Below are 21,768 nucleotides of genomic sequence, written 5' to 3'. Positions count from 1 at the left end.
CAGCGCCTAAGAGAACGGTGGCGGTTGGCGAATCCGGAGAAGAGTTCCAGCGCGGGAGGTGGGGTGAGAGGTCACGAAGAGTCTTACGTAAAAGGCGCCTTAGCGTGCGGCGGGAACTGGAACTCGGCCAGGAAAGAGGGGTGTGTCCAGGCGGCCCTGAGCTCCCTTTGATTGGCTGGAAGGATGACGAGGCATTTACAGTCGGCCTTACGGCAGCGGGAGCTTGCGTCAGTTATGCGCTTTCGGGGTGGGAAGAGAGGGCGTGTCTGGCAGCTCAAGGGGCCCGCTGATTGGTTGGAAGGCGCCGGACCCGGGCGGCTCCGCGGGCCACAGAAGGGCGGCACCGAGGACCAGGTCCCGGAGGTGAGGACCGGCTTCAGTGAGACTATCATGGCAGCTCGGGCCGGTCAGGGGGCCCTGAGAAAGGTGGTTTCGGGATGCCGTCCAAAGTCGACAGCAGCGGCCGGAACCCCGGCTCCGGCGCAGAGGCCTACCCGGAACGTCAGGTAATAAACAACGGGGGTGCTGCAGTGAGGGTAGCCTTCGGCCCCGGCTTGCTGAGTTGGGGGACCGAGGAGACTTGGGGCGAGGGGGAGCCTGACCGGATGCGTTTCCGCGTCTCCAGAGGAAGAGGGTCTCCTGCGTTTGAGGAGTTCAGGTTTTGCGCCCATCACCCCGGCCAGAGGTTCGTGGGCCTGTTCCAGACACCCGTCTGAGTTGGTGACTCGCTTCCCTCGCGAGAGGTAGTGAATCATCGGCGGAGCGACTTTAGCAGCAGCTGATAGAGCAATTAGGGAAAAGGGTAACTTGGAGCTCTTCCGGTCTCCTCCCCTACGGCCTGCTGCTGTTGCTGCTCTTTTAACTTTGCCTCAGAGTTGCTGGGTGCCCTGGCTGTGGGAGTTTGTGGCCCGGCGGTGAGCCTCCTTCTTTTCCTCTAGCGTGCCAAGTGGCCAGACATACTTTCCCAGTTTTTGGTAGGAGACGTTTGCTTCCACCCTTTGGTGCTTGCAAAACTAAATGTAGCCATAGTAGGGGACCTGGATTTTTTTTCCCCGCTCGACTGTAACTTAGAGGTCCTGTAACCTTGAACCAGCTTTGGATTTTCCTGGTTGGCTCCTTTTTGGTGGGTGGAGGTGGAGACATGAATGATTCCATACTTCCACCGCTTAGTTTCCTTTTCCTGATGACTTTGTAATAAATTAATGCTCGAAAACTAAAGTTAGTATTTAAAATGTATTCAGTTGTAAACAGTACAGGATGAAGGGAGAAAGCACAAATGTTGAACTCCAAGAATTTAGATTTAAAGAGTTTTTCAAGTATCAAACCCCCAGCCAACTCTAAATCTTTTTAAACAAATATTGGTTGAAACTGAAGTCTTGTTAAAGAAAATAACTTGAAAAAGTAGTTCTAATCAGTTTTAAGAAAAAAAATTGTTTTAGTGATTACATTAAGGTTTAAATTCCAAGACAAGTATTTACTGTTTATAATAATGAGGAGGGAGGGAGTTTATGAGCTCATTTTAGGCGCAAGCAGTAACATAGGTTGTGGCGTTTATTATAGTAGGGTGAGATGTAGTATAGGAAGTTTAGTAACAAAAAACTGTCCTTCCTCTGATTCAGTTTTAATATCATGGTTTAACGATATATATGACTGTATGGCTCTTCATTACAGTTGAAGACGTTATTCTTTTTTTTTTTTTTTTTTAAGACGTCATTCTTGATAGTGTGTGAAAATAGATGTGCGGTCCAGGGCTTGTAACCATAGTATGCAGACTCATCAGGAAAACTATTAGCTTGCTTTAAACACAGGTATTTCCTTTACAGTTGTAATCAGATTGTATAAGGGTTTTTATATGTATATGTGTATGTGTGTGTGTGTTTTCTTTTGGGGGAGGTAGAGTGGGAGATTGGGGACATGGTATTACATAAACTTGATACAAAATTCAAAACCATATACAGTGAAAAGCTTCATAGGCAACCAGTTCATCTCTCAGGAGCAACGGTTTTATCTTTTTTAAATAAAGGTTTATCACAGAAATGCTGCCTTTTCTGATACTGATTTATCAGAAAATTATTAATAAGTGTTTTCAATATCTGTCACATAATTGGCTTCTGATAATAGGTAACAAAAGTGGGGAAAATAGGTAAAACTGTTATAACAAAGACAGCTAAAGAATGTCCTAGAAAGGGAACAGGTGATCAGGTATTTTGTACACCAGATTTGGTTTGTAATCAATATGATGAACAGAGATCCTAAATTATTTTATGTGGCTTCTTTTTTAAATATTTTTAAATATTTATTTTTGAGAGAGAGAGGGAGAGAGAGAGAGAGAGACACACACACACACACACACACACACACACACACACACAGAGTGTGAGTGGGGGAGGGGCAGAGAGATTGAGACAGAATCCGAACTCCAAGCTGTCTTCACAGAGCCTGACATGGGGCTCGAACTCACAAACCCTAAGATCATGACCTGAGCTGAAGTCAGTCAGTTGAGCGTCTGACTTCGGCTCAGGTCATGATCTCGTGGGTTGTGGGTTTGGGCCCTGTGTCAGGCTCTGTGCTGACAGCTCAGAGCCTGGAGCCTGCTTCAGATTCTGTGTCTCACTTTCTCTCTCCCCTCCCCCTGCTCGTGCTCTGTCTCTCAAAAATGAATAAACCTTAAAAAAAAATTTTTTTTTGAAGGAGAAGCTAAATTAATTGCCGAATTATGTTATTTCCACTGATCTGCTTCATTTAGCAGAGTAACTGTCATTCACTTACGTTGGTATAATCCCACTTTCTTTTTTTTTTTTTTTATTTTTTTTTTCAACGTTTATTTATTTTTGGGACAGAGAGAGTCAGAGTATGAACGGGGGAGGGGCAGAGAGAGAGGGAGACACAGAATCGGAAACAGGCTCCAGGCTCTGAGCCATCAGCCCAGAGCCCGACGCGGGGCTCGAACTCACGGACCGAGAGATCGTGACCTGGCTGAAGTCGGACGCTTAACCGACTGCGCCACCCAGGCGCCCCATAATCCCACTTTCTTAAAAAAATTTTTAATGTTTTATTTTTTATTTTTGAGAGAGGGAGAGCATGAATGGGGGAGGGACAGAGAGAGAGGGAGACGTAGATTCCCACGCAGGCTCCAGGCTCTGAGCTGTCAGCACAGAGCCTGCCGCGAAGCTCGAATTCACAAACCTCGAGTTCCTGACCTGAGCCGAAGTCAGAAGCTTAACTGACTGAGTCACCCAAGTGCCCCGGTATTATCCTACTTCTAAGAAAACTCTGTAGTTTTACTCTAAAAAAAAAAAAAAAAAAATCACAATAGGCTCTTTTTTAAAATTATTTTGAGAGTGAGAGGAAGAGAGAGAAAATCTCAAGCAGGCTCCATGCTGTCAGCACAGAGCCCAACGTGAATCTCTATCCCAACTGTGAGATCATGACCTGAGCCATCCAAGCGCCCCACAATAGGCTTATTTTAATATTATCTCTGCCTTTAAAATAAGATTCACATAACTAATCATATTTTTAAAGATTTTTGGAAACACTTAACACCTTTATTCTCTCTAGATGAATCTGTCTAAATTGGTAACATATTTTTCTCTCTAGGAGGTGAATTTATCTAAAATCTCTTTTGATTAAAAATAATAGAGATATCTTTAAAATATGCTCTTACCATCATTAAAAAATCAAATACTACTTGTGATGTCCTAAAAACCTAGAATTTAGAAAGCTGTCTTGTTTTACAATATTTTTATCCCCTTGTTTATATTTTGAAGTGTTACTTACAGTTGGATGAAAAATCCTTTTAAAGTCTTAAAAAGAGGCCAGTAAGTTCACCTATATAGTTCATATGTCTGATTTCTTTACCATTACATTTTGACAAATAGTTATCAGTGTTTAGCTTAACCATTTTCATTAACCTTTATTTCATTGTCTGGAATAAGACCACCTAATTTTTATAAAGAGTATTAATTGTTCAAAAGTTCTTTCTTGGGGCACTTGGGTGGCTTAGTTAGTTAAGCAACCAACTTTGGCTCAGGTCATGATCTCACGGTTTCTAAATTGGAGCCCCACATTGGACTCTGCTGTCAGCACAGAGCCTGCTTCAGATCCTCTGTTCCCTCTCTCTGCCCCTCCTCTGCTCGTGTGTGTGGGTGTGTGGGTGTGTGTGTGTGTGTCTGCTGACAACGCAGGCACACACTTTCTCTTTCAAAAATAAATGTATATTTTTAAAAAAAGGAATTATCAAAAGTTCTTTCCTTTATTATGGAGCCTAAATTTATCTCCCTCTGATTGGGCTTCTTGTTTATGTTTTGGAACCATGCCTCAGGTATCATCCTTCTGGCTGAATATTCCCAATTTCTTCAACTATTCCTTGTTTAACTTGATTGTTTCTTCCTCCCCAGCCAAATTGTAGGGTGTCTATGTCCAAAGAAATTTTATTTATGTGTAAATTCTATTTATAAAACAAATTTTATGTATGATGACATAAGATTTCACCAGGCCCTCCATTCCCCTTTTAAAAAATAATTTGAAGATTTGATCTAATGAAATAGTACTCTTTTACTTGGAATTCTCCAAAAGCTTCTCATTGAGGATAAAATCCAAATTGCTTTATCCTGGCTAATAATTGCCAGCATGATCTAGCTCCAACCAGTTTAATATTATTTCATAGTACTCTCCTGGCTTGCTTTACTGATACTACACTGTTAGTCTTTTTCAGTCTGTGGATACTGCCAGGCTCTTTCCCTACTACCTGGAATGCCCCCTGCCTACCTCCCCTCCTTCCATATACTACACTCACATATACTGTGTGTGTATGCATACACATACACATTTATTATGTACATACATACCTATTTTTCTCTTTATATGGCTAACTCCTGTTATATCTCAGCTGAAGTATAACGTTAGAGGACTTCTGAGACTGCCCTATCAAAAGGAGCTCCTAATTACGTGTCCCCACCCCCTTTCTTTCTTAGCACTTCTTTTGAATGCTCAACTACAAAGTAATTCTCATACAGTTAATTTTTATTTTTACCATTATATCCCTGGTGCCTAGCACAGAACACGATCTCAATGAGTATGTGAACTAATACATAAATAATAGTATTAAATAGTTATACAATAATCTCATTAGGGAAAGGCAGAAATATTCAGGTGAAAACAAGTGTATCAGGCACCTATATTTAGAAGCACCCAAACAACTAATATTCTAATTTCTTTGATATGTGTTTTTACATATACGCATTGAAAGGGAGACTGGAAGGTAAAGGAGTATAGAGCAACAGTTCTGAGAGGGCCACTAGATTTCCAATCTCAAGTCTCAGAGTGGGTCAAGAATTAAGGAACCTGGGGCACCTGGCTGGATCAATCGGTTAAGTGTCCAACTTTGGCTCTGGTCATGATATCAAGATTCTTGAGTTTGAGCCCATGTCAGGTTCTTTGCTTACGCTGGGGAGCCTGCTTGGGATTCTCTCTCTCTCCTCCCTCTTTCTGCCCCTCCCCCACTTTTGTGTGCATGTTCTCTCTCTCAAAATTAAAAAAAAAAAAAAAAAGGAATTAAAGAACCTCTGTGGATCCAGCTGAGAAAACAACCTGGATAGATGAGTTGAATAGATGATGAGGGGCACCTGGCTGGCTCAGTCAGTAGACCATGGGACTCATGGCCTCGGGGTCATGAGTTCAAGCCCCACATTGGGGGAAGAGTTTACATTAATAAAGAGAAAATAGTTGATGAATATTCTAGCAAGTGTATGGGAAGAATATGTTGTAATACGTGATGGTAGACTGAAAGCCAACTTTCTGGGAGAGATCCCTTTTGTGCCAGGAACTTCTAACCCAAACTGTAAGCTGTTATGTTTAGTTTTCTTCATGGTACTTAATAAATTTTTTTTCTGTGTGCTTGTGCATGCATGTGCACACAATTCTGTGTGTGTGTGTGTGTGTAATATTCTAAAGTTGCAAAGCCTTCCAAAGTGTGATAGTTACTGGGAAGCCAGACTGGCGCAGTTGGTGGAGCAGCAACTCCTGATCTCATGGTCATGAGTTTGAGACCCACGTTGGGTGTAGAGCTTACTTTAAAAAAATAAAGTGTGATAGTATTTTACAGTCTGTAATTTGTGTTTCCTCTTAATTTTCAATGCCATTCTAAATCAGGTAATTTTTTGTCTTTTAGATATTTTGCTTCCTGTGGTATACTGATGAGCAGAACTCTTCCACTATATACCTCCTTAGTTTTGCCTAAGGAGATATATGCAAGAACTTTCTTCAGAATTGCTGCGCCATTAATAAACAAAAGAAAAGAATATTCAGAGAGGAGAATTATAGGGTTTGTATATAATAACTTTCTTGTGGGGCGCCTGGGTGGCGCAGTCGGTAAAAGCGTCCGACTTCAGCCAGGTCACGATCTCGCGGTCCGTGAGTTCGAGCCCCGCGTCAGGCTCTGGGCTGATGGCTCAGAGCCTGGAGCCTGTTTCCGATTCTGTGTCTCCCTCTCTCTCTGCCCCTCCCCCGTTCATGCTCTGTCTCTCTCTGTCCCAAAAATAAATAAAAAGCGTTGAAAAAAAATTTAAAAAAAAAAAAAAAAAAAAAAATAACTTTCTTGTATCAAGACTTTTTTTTCTGGATTTTCTTCTTACAGAGTAAGCTCTGGTTTTTCTGGATTGGCCTTTCCATAGCTTTTGCTGTTTTATAAATATTTGTTGAATTAACATAATTATGTAGTGACTTTATAGGATAGATTTAAATCTTGACATATAAAGGAAATAACTGAACTGTTTATGACCTGTATTTTTGTACACTGTTCATTTCTGTAGTGGCAACATTAGTGATTTGTTGGGCCCAATATGTTTATATAGCTCCCTAACATATACACATGCATAGGTAAGTAACATGCAGATGTGCTAAGAGGCTCCTACCACCTAGAGCGTAGGTTAGCAAACTTTTTCTGTAAAGGGCCAGAGAGTAAATATGTTAGGTTTTGTGGACCATACTATCTCTGTAGCAACTACTCAACTCTGTCATTGGAATTATAGCCCAAAAGACCTACTACTATAGCCTGTAGTTAATAAGTGGGTGTGGCTATGTGCTAATAAAACTTTATTTACAAAACGAGGCAATAGGCCAGGTTTGACCCCTGATCTAGGCATATACACAGGAGAGAATAGAGAGACTGCAGTTCTGCTAAACCAGAAATACAGCATCTGTTCATAGGGGAATTTCTACAAGGGGGTCTTAATTCTTAACAGGCCATTAAGTATTACATGAATTCTTGTAAAAGTGCATTTCATGAATTTTTCCACTTGCTCTTGCCCTTCTGTAGTAAAGTTTTCTGTAGTAAAGGACTTTCAGCAGACTCCACTTTTGTCACTAAAATCACCTTTATTACTGGCTAAGTCACTGTATCGGTTAAGGTAAAGCTAGCAGCTATATAGGTAAAACCCAAAAGTTTATTTCTTCCTTATGTAAAGTTCAAGTGAGTACTCCCCATCCATGCACAGCAATTTATGAACCGGGCTCCATCTAACTTGTACCTTTGTAATTCCTTAGTCTTCAGAGTCTCTTAAAAAGATATACCTGATTCTAAACCATATTGATTTGGAAGGGATTATTGGGAAGAACTAGTTACATAATCCCATCTAAATGCAAGAGGGGTACTGGGAATAGTAGCCTCCTTTTTTTTTTAAATCTGTTTATTGTTTAATTTATATCCAAGTTAGTTAGCATATAGTACAACAACGATTTCAGGAGTAGATTCCTTAATGCCCCTTATCCATTTAGCAATCCCCCCTCCCACAACCTCTCCAGCAACCCTCTGTTTGTTCTCCATATTTAAGAGTCTCTTATGTTTTGTCCCCCCTCCCTGTTTGTATATTCTTTTTGCTTCCCTTCCCTATATTCATCTGTTTTGTATCTTAAATTCCTCATATGAGTGAAGTCATATGATATTTGTCTTTCTCTGACTAATTTCACTTAGCATAATATTCTCCAGTTCTGTCCACATAGTTGCAGATGGCAAGATTCCATTCTTTTAGATTGCCAAGTAATACTCCATTGTATATATATATATATACCACATCTTCTTTATCCATTTATCCGTCGATGGACATTTGGGCTCTTTCCATACATTGGCTATTGTTGATAGTGCTGCTATAAACATGGGGGTGCATGTGTCTCTTTGAAACAGCACACTTGTATCCCGTGGATAAATACCTAGTAGTGCAATTGCTGGGTCATAGGGTAGTTCTATTTTTAATTTTTTGAGGAGTCTCCATACTCTTTTCCAGAGTGGCTGCACCAGTTTGCATTCTCACCAGCAGTACAGAGGAACTCCTCTCTCTGCATCCTCGCCAACATCTGTTGTTGCCTGAGTTGTTAGTGTTAGCCATTCTGACAGGTGTGAGGTGGTATCTCATTGTGGTTTTGATTTGTATTTCCCTGATGTTAAGTGATGTTGAGCATTTTTTCATGTGTCGGTTGGCCATCTTGATGCCTTCTTTGGAGACGTGTCTATGCATGTCTTTTGCCCATTTCTTCACTGGATTATTTGTTTTTTGGGTGTTGAGTTTTATAAGTTCTTTATAGATTTTGGATACTAACCCTTTATCTGATGTGTCATTTGCAGATCTCCCATTCTGTTGGTTGCCTTTTAGTTTTACTGATTGTTTCCTTTGCTGTGCAGAAGAAGCTTTTTTATTTTGATGAGGTCCCAGTAGTTCATTCTTGCTTTTGTTTCCCTTGCCTCCAGAGATGTGTTGAGTAAGAACTTGTTGTAGCTGAGGTCAAAGAGGTTTTTGCCTGCTTTCTCCTCGAGGATTTTGATGGCTTCCTGTCTTACATTTAGGTCTTTCATCCATTTTTTTATTTTTGTGTATGGTGTAAGAAAGTGGTCCAGGTTCATTCTTCTCTATATCGCTGTCCAGTTTTCCCAGCACCACTTGCTGAAGAGACTGTCTTTATTCCATTGGATATTCTTTCCTGCGTTGTCAAAGATTAGTTGGCCATACGTTTGTGGGTCCATTTCTGGGTTCTCTGTTCTGTTCCATTGATCTGAGTGTCTGTTTTTGTGCCAGGAAATAGTAGCCTCCTGATGGGCATCTTCTTCCCAGCAAGTATACCATGTGAAGTGAGCCTAAATAATTGGATAGGTAGACCTCTTTGCCAGAGCTGGTATCAGTTAAAAAAAGAAATGGCAATAAAAAGATTAATAGTGAATTGGTCTACTTTTTAAAAAAAATATTTATTTATTTATTTATTTTGAGAGAGAGCCCACGCATGAGCAGAGGAGGGGCAGAGAGAGGGAGAGAATCCCAAGCAGGCTCCAAGCTGCCAGCACAGAGCCCAATACAGGGCTCAAACCCACAAACTGTGGGATCAGGACCTGAGCTGAAATCCAGAGTCAGATGCTAAACCAACTCAGCCACCCAGGCACCCCTGGCCTGCTTTACTTTTGAATCACTGTTAATATCTTCTTTTACTGTGTACCTGGCATTTGACAGCTATTACTGGGTACTTTACTGTTTCATTTAATTCTCACAAGAGCCATGTATATTAGGTGTTGTTATTCCTATTATAGAGATGAGGAAACTGAAGCTCAGAGAGATAATGTACATGAAGTATGATTCCAAAGATTTTTTTTTTCAAAGATTATTTTTTCCAATGTATTTACTTATTATTGCTTGCTTTCTTATTCTTTCTCAGGCTAAAATTCTTTTTATTGCAAATTGGCCTTATCCAGTGATCTCTATCTTATCTTTTCCCCCTGTATTTGACATAAACACATATTAGCTACCATTTATTAAGTGCTTATTAAGCATTGTGCAGTATGGCAAAACGATTTCACTTAACCCTCAGAAGAACCCTGTAGAGGTACTTTTTAGTTATGGATGAAGAACATAAAATTGAGAGGTTAAACAGCCTACCCAGGGTCATGTGGCTTACTATGTTTTAGGGTTGATACTTGAGCACAGTCCTTCCTGAGTATAAAGTCCATCTCCTTGACCACTATGCTATATATACTGCTTTCTGAGTTGTTGTAGACTATTTTTATAACAATTAAGTTCCAGGCTACAAGGTTTCATACTTCTTCATGGGACTTACTTTGGCCTTTATTTCAAAGTAACTAAAACCAAAGGGGTAGGGTGATTTTCCCTCCCCTCTGGTGTGGGCCTCATTTCATGCTCATAAAGATTAATTTAAACATTCATAAAGACTCATTCTGTCTTATTCTGAAACTTCCCTTTTGTAATTTAGATTGGGATTGTTTAAATTACTGTATAATTTTTCTTCTTTCACTTTTCACATATTATTGGCCATGGGAGGATGTGTCCTCCCTGCAACTGGAGGTGCTCACCGTTTCTTCAGCCACTCCAGACTTGGGCCCGGAGTCCTGGGGGTGGCTGGACACCTTGGGCATGTTCCCATCATCTGGGAGGGGCACTGGGTAGTTGTAGGGTGTGGCCTAGTTGATTAAGACCATGTACTTATTGAAGGGATTGGAGGGGGGCAGAATTATAGTCCCAGCCATCATGGTCTTGGTGGTGGTGTAAATTCCTATTACCGTTTTGAGGTGAATTATGTTTTAACAGTGTTCAGTTTTTATAAGAATAATATGTATCTGGCTCTCATCATCCGCTCGTCTTTTTGTATCCATAAACTGTTGTTGTTTCTGTTTGTTTTACATTTAGGCCCTTAAGTTTTTTTGTTGAATTTATTTGTAGGTATTTTGCAATTCTGTGCTGTTTTATAACTGGTTCTTGTTAGTGTAGGAAAAGTATTTATTTTTAAAGGTTCTTTAACAGGTTACCTTACTGAATTCTGAATTGCTTATCTTCTGAATTGATAGTCCTATCACCTGCCAACTGATACTCTTGTCTTATTCTTCTCCATACATATGCCTCATATTTCATACTCTGATTTTACTTCAGCTAATACTTTCAGAACAATGTTACATAACAATGATAACTAGCATCTTTGTTTTATTTCTAACTCTAATGAGAATTCTTTTGGTATTTTACCATTTATGGAGGGAATCACAATTTTTCTTTTGGTTAATATGGTTATAATAATATAATTCTTAGTGTTAAGCCATCCGTGCATCTTTAAAAGAGTTGCATTTGATAATGTTTTTTTCAAAATGTATTTCTGGATTTTATTTGCTGATAATTAGAATTTTTGCCTTAGTAGTCACAGGTGACATTAGTCTATAGATTTTATTTTTTATGTTCTTGGTCAGGTTTGGGTTGATGGAGTGTTATGCTGGCTCATGAAAAAGAATGAGATGTTTCCTTTATGTTCTAGAATAGTTTCCTTTTTTTTTTAATTACAAAAATACTACATACTTGTATAAAAATCTAACAATATATAAGAATATGTACTAAGAGAGTCGATCTTTATTCCTACTTCTTTTTCTTGAGTTAAAAACTATTGTTTAATCTGTGTCCTTCCAGATTTTCATTGCACATAGTCTGTTACCCTAAGAATTAGTTTCAGGAAGAAGTAAACATCAGGTATTTAAAAGTGAGAAATATAGAATTTACATATAATTTTTCTTTTTTAATTTTTTTTAACGTTTATTTTTGAGACAGAGACAGAGCATGAATGGGGGAGGGTCAGAGAGGGAGGGAGACACAGAATCCGAAACAGGCTCCAGGCTCTGAGCTGTCAGCACAGAGCCCAACATGGGTCTCGAACCCACAAACTGCAAAATCATGACCTGAGCCAAAGTCAGATGCTTAACCGACTGAGCCACCCAGGCGCCCCTATGTATAATTTTTCTTAAATGGATAATAGAATCGTGCATATCCTGTCTACTTTGTAGTGTGCTTTTTTTCATGTAACAATATGTTGTAAATTTCTTTGCTCTAAAGTGTATATTTGATCTTAAAAAAACAGGGGTGCCTGGGTGGCTCAGTCAGTTAAGTGTCTCACGTCGGCTCAGGTCATGATCTCAAGGTTTGTGGGTTTGAACGGCGCGTTGGGCTCTGTGTTGGCAGCTCAGAGCCTGGAGCCTGCTTCAGGTTCTGTGTCTTCCTCTCTGTGTGTCCCTCCTCCTGCTGATGGTGTCTTTCTCTCAAAATAATAAATATTAAAAAAAAAATTTTATTTAATAAAAATAAATAAACTTAAAAAAAGGAGGGGTTGTCTGGCTGGCTCGGTCAGAAGAGCATGCAATGCTTGATTTCAGGATTGTGAGTTCAAGCCCCACATTGGGTATAGCGATTACTAAAATAAATTAATAAGTAAACTTTAAAGTATATATTTGATTATAATTTTTTTATTTTTTAATTATTTTAATTATTATTTTTTAACGTTTATTTATTTTTGAGACAGAGAGAGACAGAGTATGAACGGGGGAGGGTCAGAGAGAGGGAGACACAGAATCCGAAGCAGGCTCCAGGCTCCGAGCTGTCAGCACAGAGCCTGACGTGGGGCTCAAACTCACGGACCCTGAGATCATGACCTGAGCCGAAGTCAGATGCTTAACTGACTGAGCCACCCAGGTGCCCCTTTTAATTATTTTTTAAAGTTTGTTTATTTATTTTGAGAGGCAGCAAGTTGGGAAGGCGTTGAGAAAGAAAGAGAATCCCAAGCCAGCTTCGCGGAGTCAGTGCAGAGCCCAGTGTGGGGCTCAGCCTTATGAACTGTGAGATCATGACCTGAGCCTAAGTCAAGAGTCAGATGCTTAACCGAGTGAGGCACCCAGGTGCCCCTCATATTCAATTTAAAATATATGTATGCCATATAACTAGGTGCAGTTAACACCTTTCTCTCTTTTTTTTTTTTTTTTTAAGATATTCTATGCAGGAAATGTATGATGTGGTATCAGGAATGGAAGATTACAAGCATTTTGTTCCTTGGTGCAAAAAATCAGATGTAATATCAAAGAGAACTGGATATTGCAAAACACGATTAGAAATTGGGTTTCCACCTGTGTTGGAGCGCTATACATCAGTAGTAACCTTGGTGAAACCACATTTGGTAAAGGTAATAGTTTTAGTTTTTGTTGTTTTTAAATCTTTCCCAAATGTTGATTATATCAAGTGAGTTAAAGTATAATAGCTTGAAAGAATGTCCCTAAACTAATCAGAGAAGGAAGGAAAAAACAAATGATTTCTTATGTCTTCTAACTGTGCTGTTTTATCCAGTATTGGTGTTATTCTTGCCAAATAGAAATTTGACTAGAATATGGAAATAAGAAGCTTTTTCTTTTTTTTCTTCAGTTGAGGACTATTGCCCCTTAGAAAAGATTGGACCGCACAAGTGAGAACTGTTTTAATTTTTGCACTAGTATGTTTTTTTGATTTTTTGGTTTTTTTAAGTTAAGGAAAGGACAGTGGTGAGAGAATGAAGGTAGAAAAGATATAAATGAGAACATGAACACTGTCAAGGTCATACTGCCATGTGGCGGTACTGAAATGCCAAGTGCTATTACATGCATTCTATTGATTATTTTACCTTGTCAAAGGAGAATGCACATATAGAAAAGGTACTGAGGCTTAAATACACAAAACGGCAGAATTCCATAGAGTTCTTTTGAATTCCTAGAGTTTCGTGGCCAAATACTTAAAGTGTAGTTGTGTTTTATGCCCACAAAATATCATTTCTTGGTAATTGGCCAGAGCTAAATGCCTTCGTCAGCTCCTTGTTAGGCATTGAAGGAGGTGCAGCTCTCATATCAGAGAGTCTACTGTCCAGTGAGGCTGACTTTGGAGTCCACCCTCATCCTCTCTCAACTTGAACTCATATAAAAGTCTGTGCCACTCCGGGGCTTTGCCATTATGAATATTTCCATCTTTTTCCTCATAGTTTTGGAGATTTTTACTACTATACTGCACTGCCTCTCACATTAGCTAACATTTATTGAGCTCTTTGTAGTGCTTTAAAGCACTTCAATTACTTGTTTAATCTTCCAAACAGCCCTTTGAGATTCAAATGTTACTGTTCTCCATCATATAGTTAAGCAGATTAAGGTTTAGAAGAGTTAGATAACTTACCCAAGGTTACAGAGCCAAGACTTCAGCTCAGTCTTTCTGACACCGGTGAATATCTATATAATCTGAAAATGTTTTTCTGTTTCCTGACCTCAGTCTCTCTTTTTCTAAATGTTTGTTTATTTGAGAGAGAGAGAGAGAGCACAATCAGAGGACTGACAGAGGGAGAGAGGGAGCGAGAGAATCCCAAGCAGGCTCCATGCTGTCAGGACAGAGTCCCATGTGGGGCTTGATCTCACGAACCGTGCATGACCTGAACCAAAATCAAGAGCTGGATACCCAACCGAATAAGCCACCTAGGTGCCCCTGACGTTAATCTCTTATAACTTAAATCTTCATATTCTATATCTAACTAAAAGAATTCTTGAGAAAAAAAAATAATAACCCTCAATTTTCTCCCCCTAGCTTTTTCTTTCCTTCACTGGCTTTTTATTTTAATTGAAGTATAGTTGACACACCTTCCCTTGCTTCTTAATACATACAAGATTAAGCCATCTGCTTTATTGTTGTTCCCCACCCCTTCCCCAGTACACACTACACACACACACACACACACACACACACACACACAAATATACTAAACGTTCAGGCAGTACCTTCCATCTTCAAGTTCCATGAATGCACCATACGGTGCTTATTGTGCGGCCCTGTGCCTTTGCATACTTCACTCTTGAAACTTAATTCTTTGCCTAGTAGTCCTTCAAATTCTAGCTGTCTGATGTTGCTTTCTCCCTTTCCTTAATATAAATAATCAGTCCTACTTCGGAGATTCTTCTGGGCTTTGTACATGTTTTGTTTCTCTTATCACTCTGCAATATAATTTATTTCTTCATCTGATTTCTGCTTGACAAGGTTGAGCTACTTGAGGGAGTGGAAGCTTCTCTTTTTCATCTTTGTGTGGCCTCAGCACCAATACTACAGTGATGGGAGTCGTGAGAGCTTTGTGCTTAAGAAGTTCTCATTACTGTCTTTTTGGGTTATTGCAGATCCAGAGATGTTCCTCATAATCTCAGTAACTTTCACTACTGCCAAGGAGGGAGGAAACTGTATTAGAAAAAAAAATCTTCATAATAACATGTATGAAGTTATCATTGCTATCTCAATTTTATGAGGCTTAGTAAAATTAAGAACCTTATGCAAATTCACACTGTTTGTGTCAAATTGCAAAGGTATTTTTCATTAAAATAAGCTGCCTCATAGCGGCGCCTGGGTGGCTCAGTCGGTTGGACATCTGACTTCGGCTCAGGTCATGATCTCACAGTCTGTGAGTTCAAGCCCCACATTGGGCTCTGTGCTGACAGCTCAGAGCCTGGGACCTGCTTCTGATTCTGTGTCTCCCTCTCTCTCTCTCTCTCTCTCTCTCTGCCCCTCCCCTGCTCACACTCTGTCTCTCCTTCAAAAATAAGCAAACATTGGGGGCACCTGGGTGGCTCAGTTGGTTGAGCGTCTGACTTCGGCTCAGGTCATGATCTTGCGGTTGACGAGTTCAAGCCCCGCGTCAGGCTCTGTGCTGATGGCTCAGAGCCTGCACCCTGCTTCAGATCCTGTGTCTCCCTCTCTCTCTTCCCTTTCCCCACTCATGCTTTGTCTCTCTCTGTCTCAAAAATAAATAAACATTAAAAAAAAAACATTAAAAAAAATAAAATAAGGTGCCTCACTTAATGTGTCAATTGTTGAAAGATATATTTGAGCATAACACACAACTATATATGTTCAATTTTCTGTTGTCCCTGGGTTCACGTTTTGGATTTTAATACCTCATACACACATGTGCTATAGAATAAAAATCATTATAACCAAGGGAGCAGGAGAAGCCATGTGACATTTTTGATGAATCACTAGTTGCCTCAGATGTGCCTGTGATGTGTCAGTAATTCTAGTGTACATGAATCTATAATGACCAGAAGCCCTTGGAAGTTTTCAGCAGATTTAATAGAGGCAACCGTTCAATGACTCTTACTGCCTGGGTCACAATATAAAATTTTGTATGCCATAGTTTGTATTGTCTGGGTCAGTTCAGTCAGAGCAGCTAGTTGCAGGTCATCATCATAACACCTCCTGTTGTGATCAGCAACTCTCCTGTTAGGAATGAAGCCTTTTGCCATGTCTCAACATACCAGTAAAAACCTGTGGGTCCTTGGGCTAGATTATTCGTATGAGTACAGCACTGTCACATTTTGTGAAAAAGTAGTCAGAGGGAAGTGGTATATTGTGAGTATTCCCAGTAGCAGTTTTTCCTTCATTGTTAAATTTCCTGTAAGCATCTTATGTGATTGTAAAGAAGGGTAGAATCTATTACCTGAAAGTTGGATAACTGAAATAATAAGATTTATAATAAACTTTTGATGCTTTTGAAAATTAGATGCTCATTACTGAACTACCAGTAAAACCAAACTCTTTCGGGCACCTGGATGACTCAGTTTAACGTCCGATTCTTGATTTCCGCTCAGGTCATGATCTCACTGTCATGAGATTGAGCCCCAAGCCCTGTATCAGGCTCTGGGCTCAGTGTGGAGCCCGCTTTAGAGTCTCTCTCTCCCTGTGCTCCTCCCCTGCTTGCACACATGTGGTCTCTCTCTCTAAAAACAAAACAAAACAAAAAAACAAACTCCTTGAAGAAAATTTTCACTTCTCCCCAGTGACTTAGCATAATATGACTAAATTTAGCTATTAGAGTAGTTCAGTGGCTCAGTCAGTTCAGCATTCAAGTCTATAATTTTGGCTCAGGTCATGATCCTATGGTTGTGAGATCAAGCCCCTTAGTGGACTCTGGACTGAGCATGGAGCCTGCTTGAGATTCATTCTCTCTCACTCTTGCTCTCCCTCACGCTTGCTCATTCTCTTTCTCTAAAATAAAGTAGTTAGCATTTTAATGACTATTATTTTATCATGTCTAAATAAATTTTATTTTTTCCTCCCCCTAAATTTTAAAACATTCACTGGTTTCCACCTTAAAAATTAAAATACTGTCTTCTATGAATGTGAAAATAGAGCATTTCTTCATAAATGCTTTTTAGTATGTATGCAATTGATCTTTATAATGATTCTACCATGTTTTCATGTGATAACTGACTCAGAAGGCTTTAGATGAAGAGAAAGAATAAACATCAAATATATTTTAAGCTCTTTGGCTTCCAATTTGAACTATTTGTGGAGATATAGTCAGATATAGTCAAATAATCTTGCATTCTGTGTTTAGGGAGACAGAAGCTAGGGAAGAAAAAATAACACTTTGGGGAAAAATGTTTATCTATGCAAGTCCTTTTGCCAACCTGTAGTGTATAGGCTCAGAGGAGGGACAATCTAAAGTGTTGAGGGGAATAAGTTAACAGAGAAAAAAGGGGTAGAGGGGCTTGATCATTTATTGGTCCCAGGATATGCCAATAGAGCTGAAAACTTAAGGCTTAATTGGGGAGGGATGTGTTGACTTTGAAACAAGGGTTTAAAAGACGGTTTGCTGCTGAGGGAAAGTGGTACATATTCTTGAGGTCAGTTGTCTACTAGTATGAAGGCCCAGATACCGTCTTAGGATAGTAAGTAAAGAAGCTGAACTTTATTCAGAGTCGTAAACAGTCCTGACAATAGACTAGTGACTATGAACCTGGCCACCATTTTTCACATTGCAGGAGGCAACTCTTAAGTGGGTCTTAGCCTTCTTTTAATGAGACAGAATGGGAACTATCAAGATGGACTGTACATAGTATTGCTAAGTATTATGTTTCAATGTATACATACACAAAATAAACATGAGCACTGAAGAGATTAGAGGTTAGAAAGCAATGGATCAGGGATACTGGTCAGGACCAGACTCTCAGGAAAACTAGAACCACGGATGCCCTTAGAAATAGAGACTAATGAGTGAATGTAACTGACAAGAGAAGTCTTTGGGTAGGAAAGAAGAATTCTAGAATTATACTTGGGATCTGTGCCAGATACCTTATAAATATTTTAGTTGTATCATATGATGATATAAAATAGGTATTATACTCATTTTATAGATTTAAGGAAATACGGTATTGGAAATTAACTTGTTCAGGATTACTTATAAGTGGCAGGGCTGGAGATAAACTTCCAAAAAAATCACTCCCTGTTTTGCTCCTGGAGAATGTCTAAGCACAGTGGGTGGCAGCACTGAAAACGAGCACTGACAATCTTGGCGTATATTGGCAAGAGGTCACTTCCTAGTACCAAGCTGAAAATGAGATGTTTTTATCACCTGTGGTCTGACCGACAAACATTTCAAAAAGAAATCATCCTCAACTGTAGATTCTGGACAGTCCAAATGGTATTTTACACCTGTTGTATTTTCATTTTGTCCTAGGCATCCTGTACTGACGGGAAACTTTTCAATCATTTGGAGACTGTTTGGCGTTTTAGCCCTGGTCTTCCTGGCTACCCAAGAACTTGCACCTTGGATTTTTCAGTAAGTCTCTCATACAGCCCTCAGTTTGTTCCAAATATTAGGTGAGGTTTTGTTAAAGAAGGAATAATCAATTTATTAGAATCCAGTTGCCATAATTAATCTTAGGTGCATAGTGATTACTGAAAGACACTTTCAGAAAATCTCAAATTTCTGAGTGTTGAATACCTTTTTCTGTACTAACTTTATAAGAAAGAATACTAATGAATCTTTCTCTTTTTCTGTTCTATTTCTTGAAAACTTGAATAGTCATTCTCTATTTTCTAATTTTTACAGGTCCATAGATTATAAGACACATATTAAGAATTTACTAACAGCTTAATAACAGTTTATTAACAGCAAATGAAATCTACACATTGATTTCTACATCTTGTGGTGCAGAGATAAAGTGCAAAGGGGAAAATATGTTTTTAAAATAGGGACTATGGCATTTTCTTGTTCACATCACCTTAGCTATAGATAACTTAGAGCCACTTGTGGCTTTTCTTTGCCAACAGATAATACATGAATTGTTCTCTGTATTTGCAACTCAGGCATTGCATTTCAAGAAATAGTCATAATTTTTAAAAAAATTTTTTAAATGTTTATTCATTTTTGAGAGAGAGAGAGAGAGAGAGACAGAGTGTGAGTGAGGGGAGGGCAGAGAGAGAGGGAGACACAGAATCTGAAGCAGGCTCTAGGCTGCGAGCTGTCAGCACAGAGCCTGATGTGGGGCTCAAACTCACAAACTGTGAGATCATGACCTGAGCCGAAGTCAGATGCTTAACCAACTGAGCCATCTAGGCGCCCTTAAGTTTTTTTTAATGATTATTTATTTTTGACAGAGAGAGAGAGACAGAGACAGAGACAGAGTGTGAGCGGGGGAGGGGCAGGGAGAGAGGGAGACACAGAACCTGAAGCAGGCTCCAGGCTCTGAGCTGTCAGCACAGAGCCCAGTACAGGGCTCAAACCCACAGACTGTGAGTTCATGGCCTGAGCCAAAATTGGATACTCAACCAATTGAGTCACCCAGGTGCCCCAGAAATAGTCATAATTTTGATGCTGCTGTTCTCAGCTCTTGAGTTGCATTCATTAAAAAAAATAGTGGACATTAATGAGACAGTTGAGGAAATTTGAATAAGGCCTGTGTAGATTAGATAATAGTGTTACTATCTAGTAGCATTAACTCTCTCTTAATTTCCTGGCTTTAATAATTGCACTGTGGTTCTGTAAAACATTAAAATAGGAGAATCTAAGGGTGCATGGGTGCTGCAGTTGGTTAAGCATCTGACTCCTGATCTGAGCTCAGGTCATCTCACAGTTTGTGAGTTTGAGCCCCATATTGGGTTCTGCACTGATGGTGTGGAGCCTGCTTGGGATTTTGTCTCTCCTTGTCTTTGCCCCTCCCGTTTGTGTTCGCTCGCTCACTCTCTAAAAAAAATAAATAAACTTAAAAAAAAATTTTTTTTCTAAATAGGAGAATCTGGGTAATGGGTGTATGAGAAATTTTTGTAGTATTTTTGCAACTTTCTTACAAATTTTAAATTACTTCAAAATGGAAAATTAAAGCAGTTTTAAAAGTTAGTGGCTATTTGGTCCTTAAAATACTCTTTCTCGAACCACTTGCCTTGACTTCTATCTTGAGGAGATATAAATAGTTCTCTTCTCATCTTCTTGCTACTACTTCTCATAGGAATACCTTATCAGAAGGGTTACTTCCCTTCTGTATTTCCTTTTGGGAAACAGGATAGATCCAAAAGGGGTACATTAGAAAGAAGCCAGACCGAAATGGTATTCATTCAGCAAAGCTTTTTTCCAGTTTTATCTTTAACTTAATAAAAGCAGATTCTTTGTCCTGAAATGAAATTCACTGTCCTTGTTTACTTAGGCTTATTGTGCCAGTAGTTGTGCTTACTGTGGAAAAGAAGTCTCCGTCTTCTGAGGGGTGGTAAAAATCTCATCTAGATATACCCGTACAACTCTACCTTACAGGCCGAGCAGCCCATTTCACAGTGTGAATACCATTATCCTAAGTAGACATTGAGTAAGAGAAAGATCCTCCTAAAATAATTAACATTTTCCTACAGATTTCTTTTGAATTCCGCTCCCTTCTGCACTCTCAGCTTGCCACATTGTTTTTCGACGAAGTTGTAAAGCAGATGGTAGCTGCCTTTGAAAGAAGAGCGTGTAAGCTGTATGGTCCAGAAACAAATATACCTCGGGAATTAATGTTTCATGAAGTTCATCACACGTAAAGGGAAAAAAGAACTGGTCACCTGTTTATAACTTTATTCACTTTTAGGAAGTGCTTTTATCATTTGCTTTCAGAAGTTAGAAAGCATTTGTTAAACCCAGCTTTGATTATAAACCTACACCGTTGAGAATTTGCACTTGGAATATGGAACCACGTGTACACAGAATTCAATCAAGTGTAATTCAAAGTAATGTGTTTATTAGCATATTTACAATAGTAGGATGTCATCACTTTTAACCAGAAATTGAAACTGTAAACTTAAACCTTTTAATTATGACCTTACCTGAAAGTGGTTAGTTAAGATACTCACACGGTATCTATTATGTTAACCATTATCACCTTTAAGTTATTAAATTCAGACTATTTATAACTTATTGTCATAGGGCCTGCCTCTTGGCTTAGGATATTCGAGTAATCATCAGATATTTAAAATAGAAACTTAGACTTAAAAATACTGTTAATGAAGGTTCCTTGGCACTTTTCTTATTTTTAAATTATTCTTATGGGTAGTAGGTAATTCAGTGCTATCAATAGTGAGATTAACTCCCAGATTAAACAGTGAATATTTTTTTGGTGAGTGGTCCAGATCTTTAAGCTACTTTTCTTGTAGTTTGCAGCCCTCTCCCAGGTACTTTGACTGCTTTCAGTAATGCTGATTATGTGTCCGGTTTTGTCTACAACAGTGGGCAACACATGAAGATAAGTTGGTTGATATATCTCCAGCACCATGCATCCCTATTTTCTATTTATTGTGTGTATTCACTTTGAATAATGTATTTCAAACATATTTTTGTAAACAAATTAATGTCTAAGGAGTGAAGTAGTAACTTAATAAAGTTAATTTGTTTATTTTTTGTACAGTTATTCTGGTTATTGAAATCCTCCTGTGTTATTTCAATATGTATTTCACATAGACCTAGTAAAGTTTAATTGTGGCATTTTATGAAACAAATCTGGGCAAAATTCGGTCTTCCTTTAATCATTGTTGATCTTCTTCCCTCCTTTCACTCCACACCTAACAACCCCCTTGCATTACCTTTTCAACCAGAGTACTTTGTTTCTTCGGATCAACAGGGGACCTCGATAATTCGTTCGCTACCTAAAAGCACGTTTGCATCAGTTTTTTTCAG

At 39.2% G+C, this 21,768-nt stretch overlaps 1 protein-coding gene across 2 annotated transcripts; it reads left to right on the top strand.

The window, feature by feature from the left end:
* The first annotated feature begins 308 nt into the window (after positions 1 to 308).
* COQ10B (coenzyme Q10B) lies at positions 309 to 21,502 on the top strand. Of its 2 annotated transcripts, XM_047084492.1 has the most exons (6): positions 420 to 506; positions 1,708 to 1,808; positions 6,170 to 6,322; positions 12,786 to 12,978; positions 18,307 to 18,408; positions 20,472 to 21,502. In XM_047084492.1, the coding sequence occupies exons 3-6, from the start codon at positions 6,195 to 6,197 to the stop codon at positions 20,637 to 20,639; spliced, it is 591 nt and encodes a 196-aa protein (XP_046940448.1). In that variant the 5' UTR covers positions 420 to 506; positions 1,708 to 1,808; positions 6,170 to 6,194; the 3' UTR covers positions 20,640 to 21,502. The 2 variants fall into 2 exon arrangements, with proteins under 2 accessions (XP_046940447.1, XP_046940448.1); XM_047084491.1 differs by lacking the exon at positions 1,708 to 1,808 and having other exon boundaries at positions 309 to 506.
* Positions 21,503 to 21,768: the final 266 nt, after the last annotated feature.

Source organism: Lynx rufus, unplaced genomic scaffold (assembly GCF_022079265.1).
Source record: "Lynx rufus isolate CCGP_SWC_20201006 ecotype Redwood Valley unplaced genomic scaffold, mLynRuf1.p SCAF_2, whole genome shotgun sequence".
NCBI classification, from domain to species: Eukaryota; Metazoa; Chordata; class Mammalia; order Carnivora; family Felidae; genus Lynx; species Lynx rufus.
Note: the sequence above shows the minus strand (reverse complement) of the source record. Positions and strands in the feature narration are given on the sequence as shown.

Bases quoted from the DNA above. Each gene is read 5' to 3' on its own strand.
- COQ10B (XM_047084491.1), top strand. From the start codon at position 391: ATGGCAGCTCGGGCCGGTCAGGGGGCCCTGAGAAAGGTGGTTTCGGGA. The intron at 6,323-12,785 runs GTTTGTATATAA...TTTTTTTTTAAG, and splicing joins TCAGAGAGGAGAATTATAGG to ATATTCTATGCAGGAAATGT. The intron at 12,979-18,306 runs GTAATAGTTTTA...ATTTTGTCCTAG, and splicing joins TGAAACCACATTTGGTAAAG to GCATCCTGTACTGACGGGAA.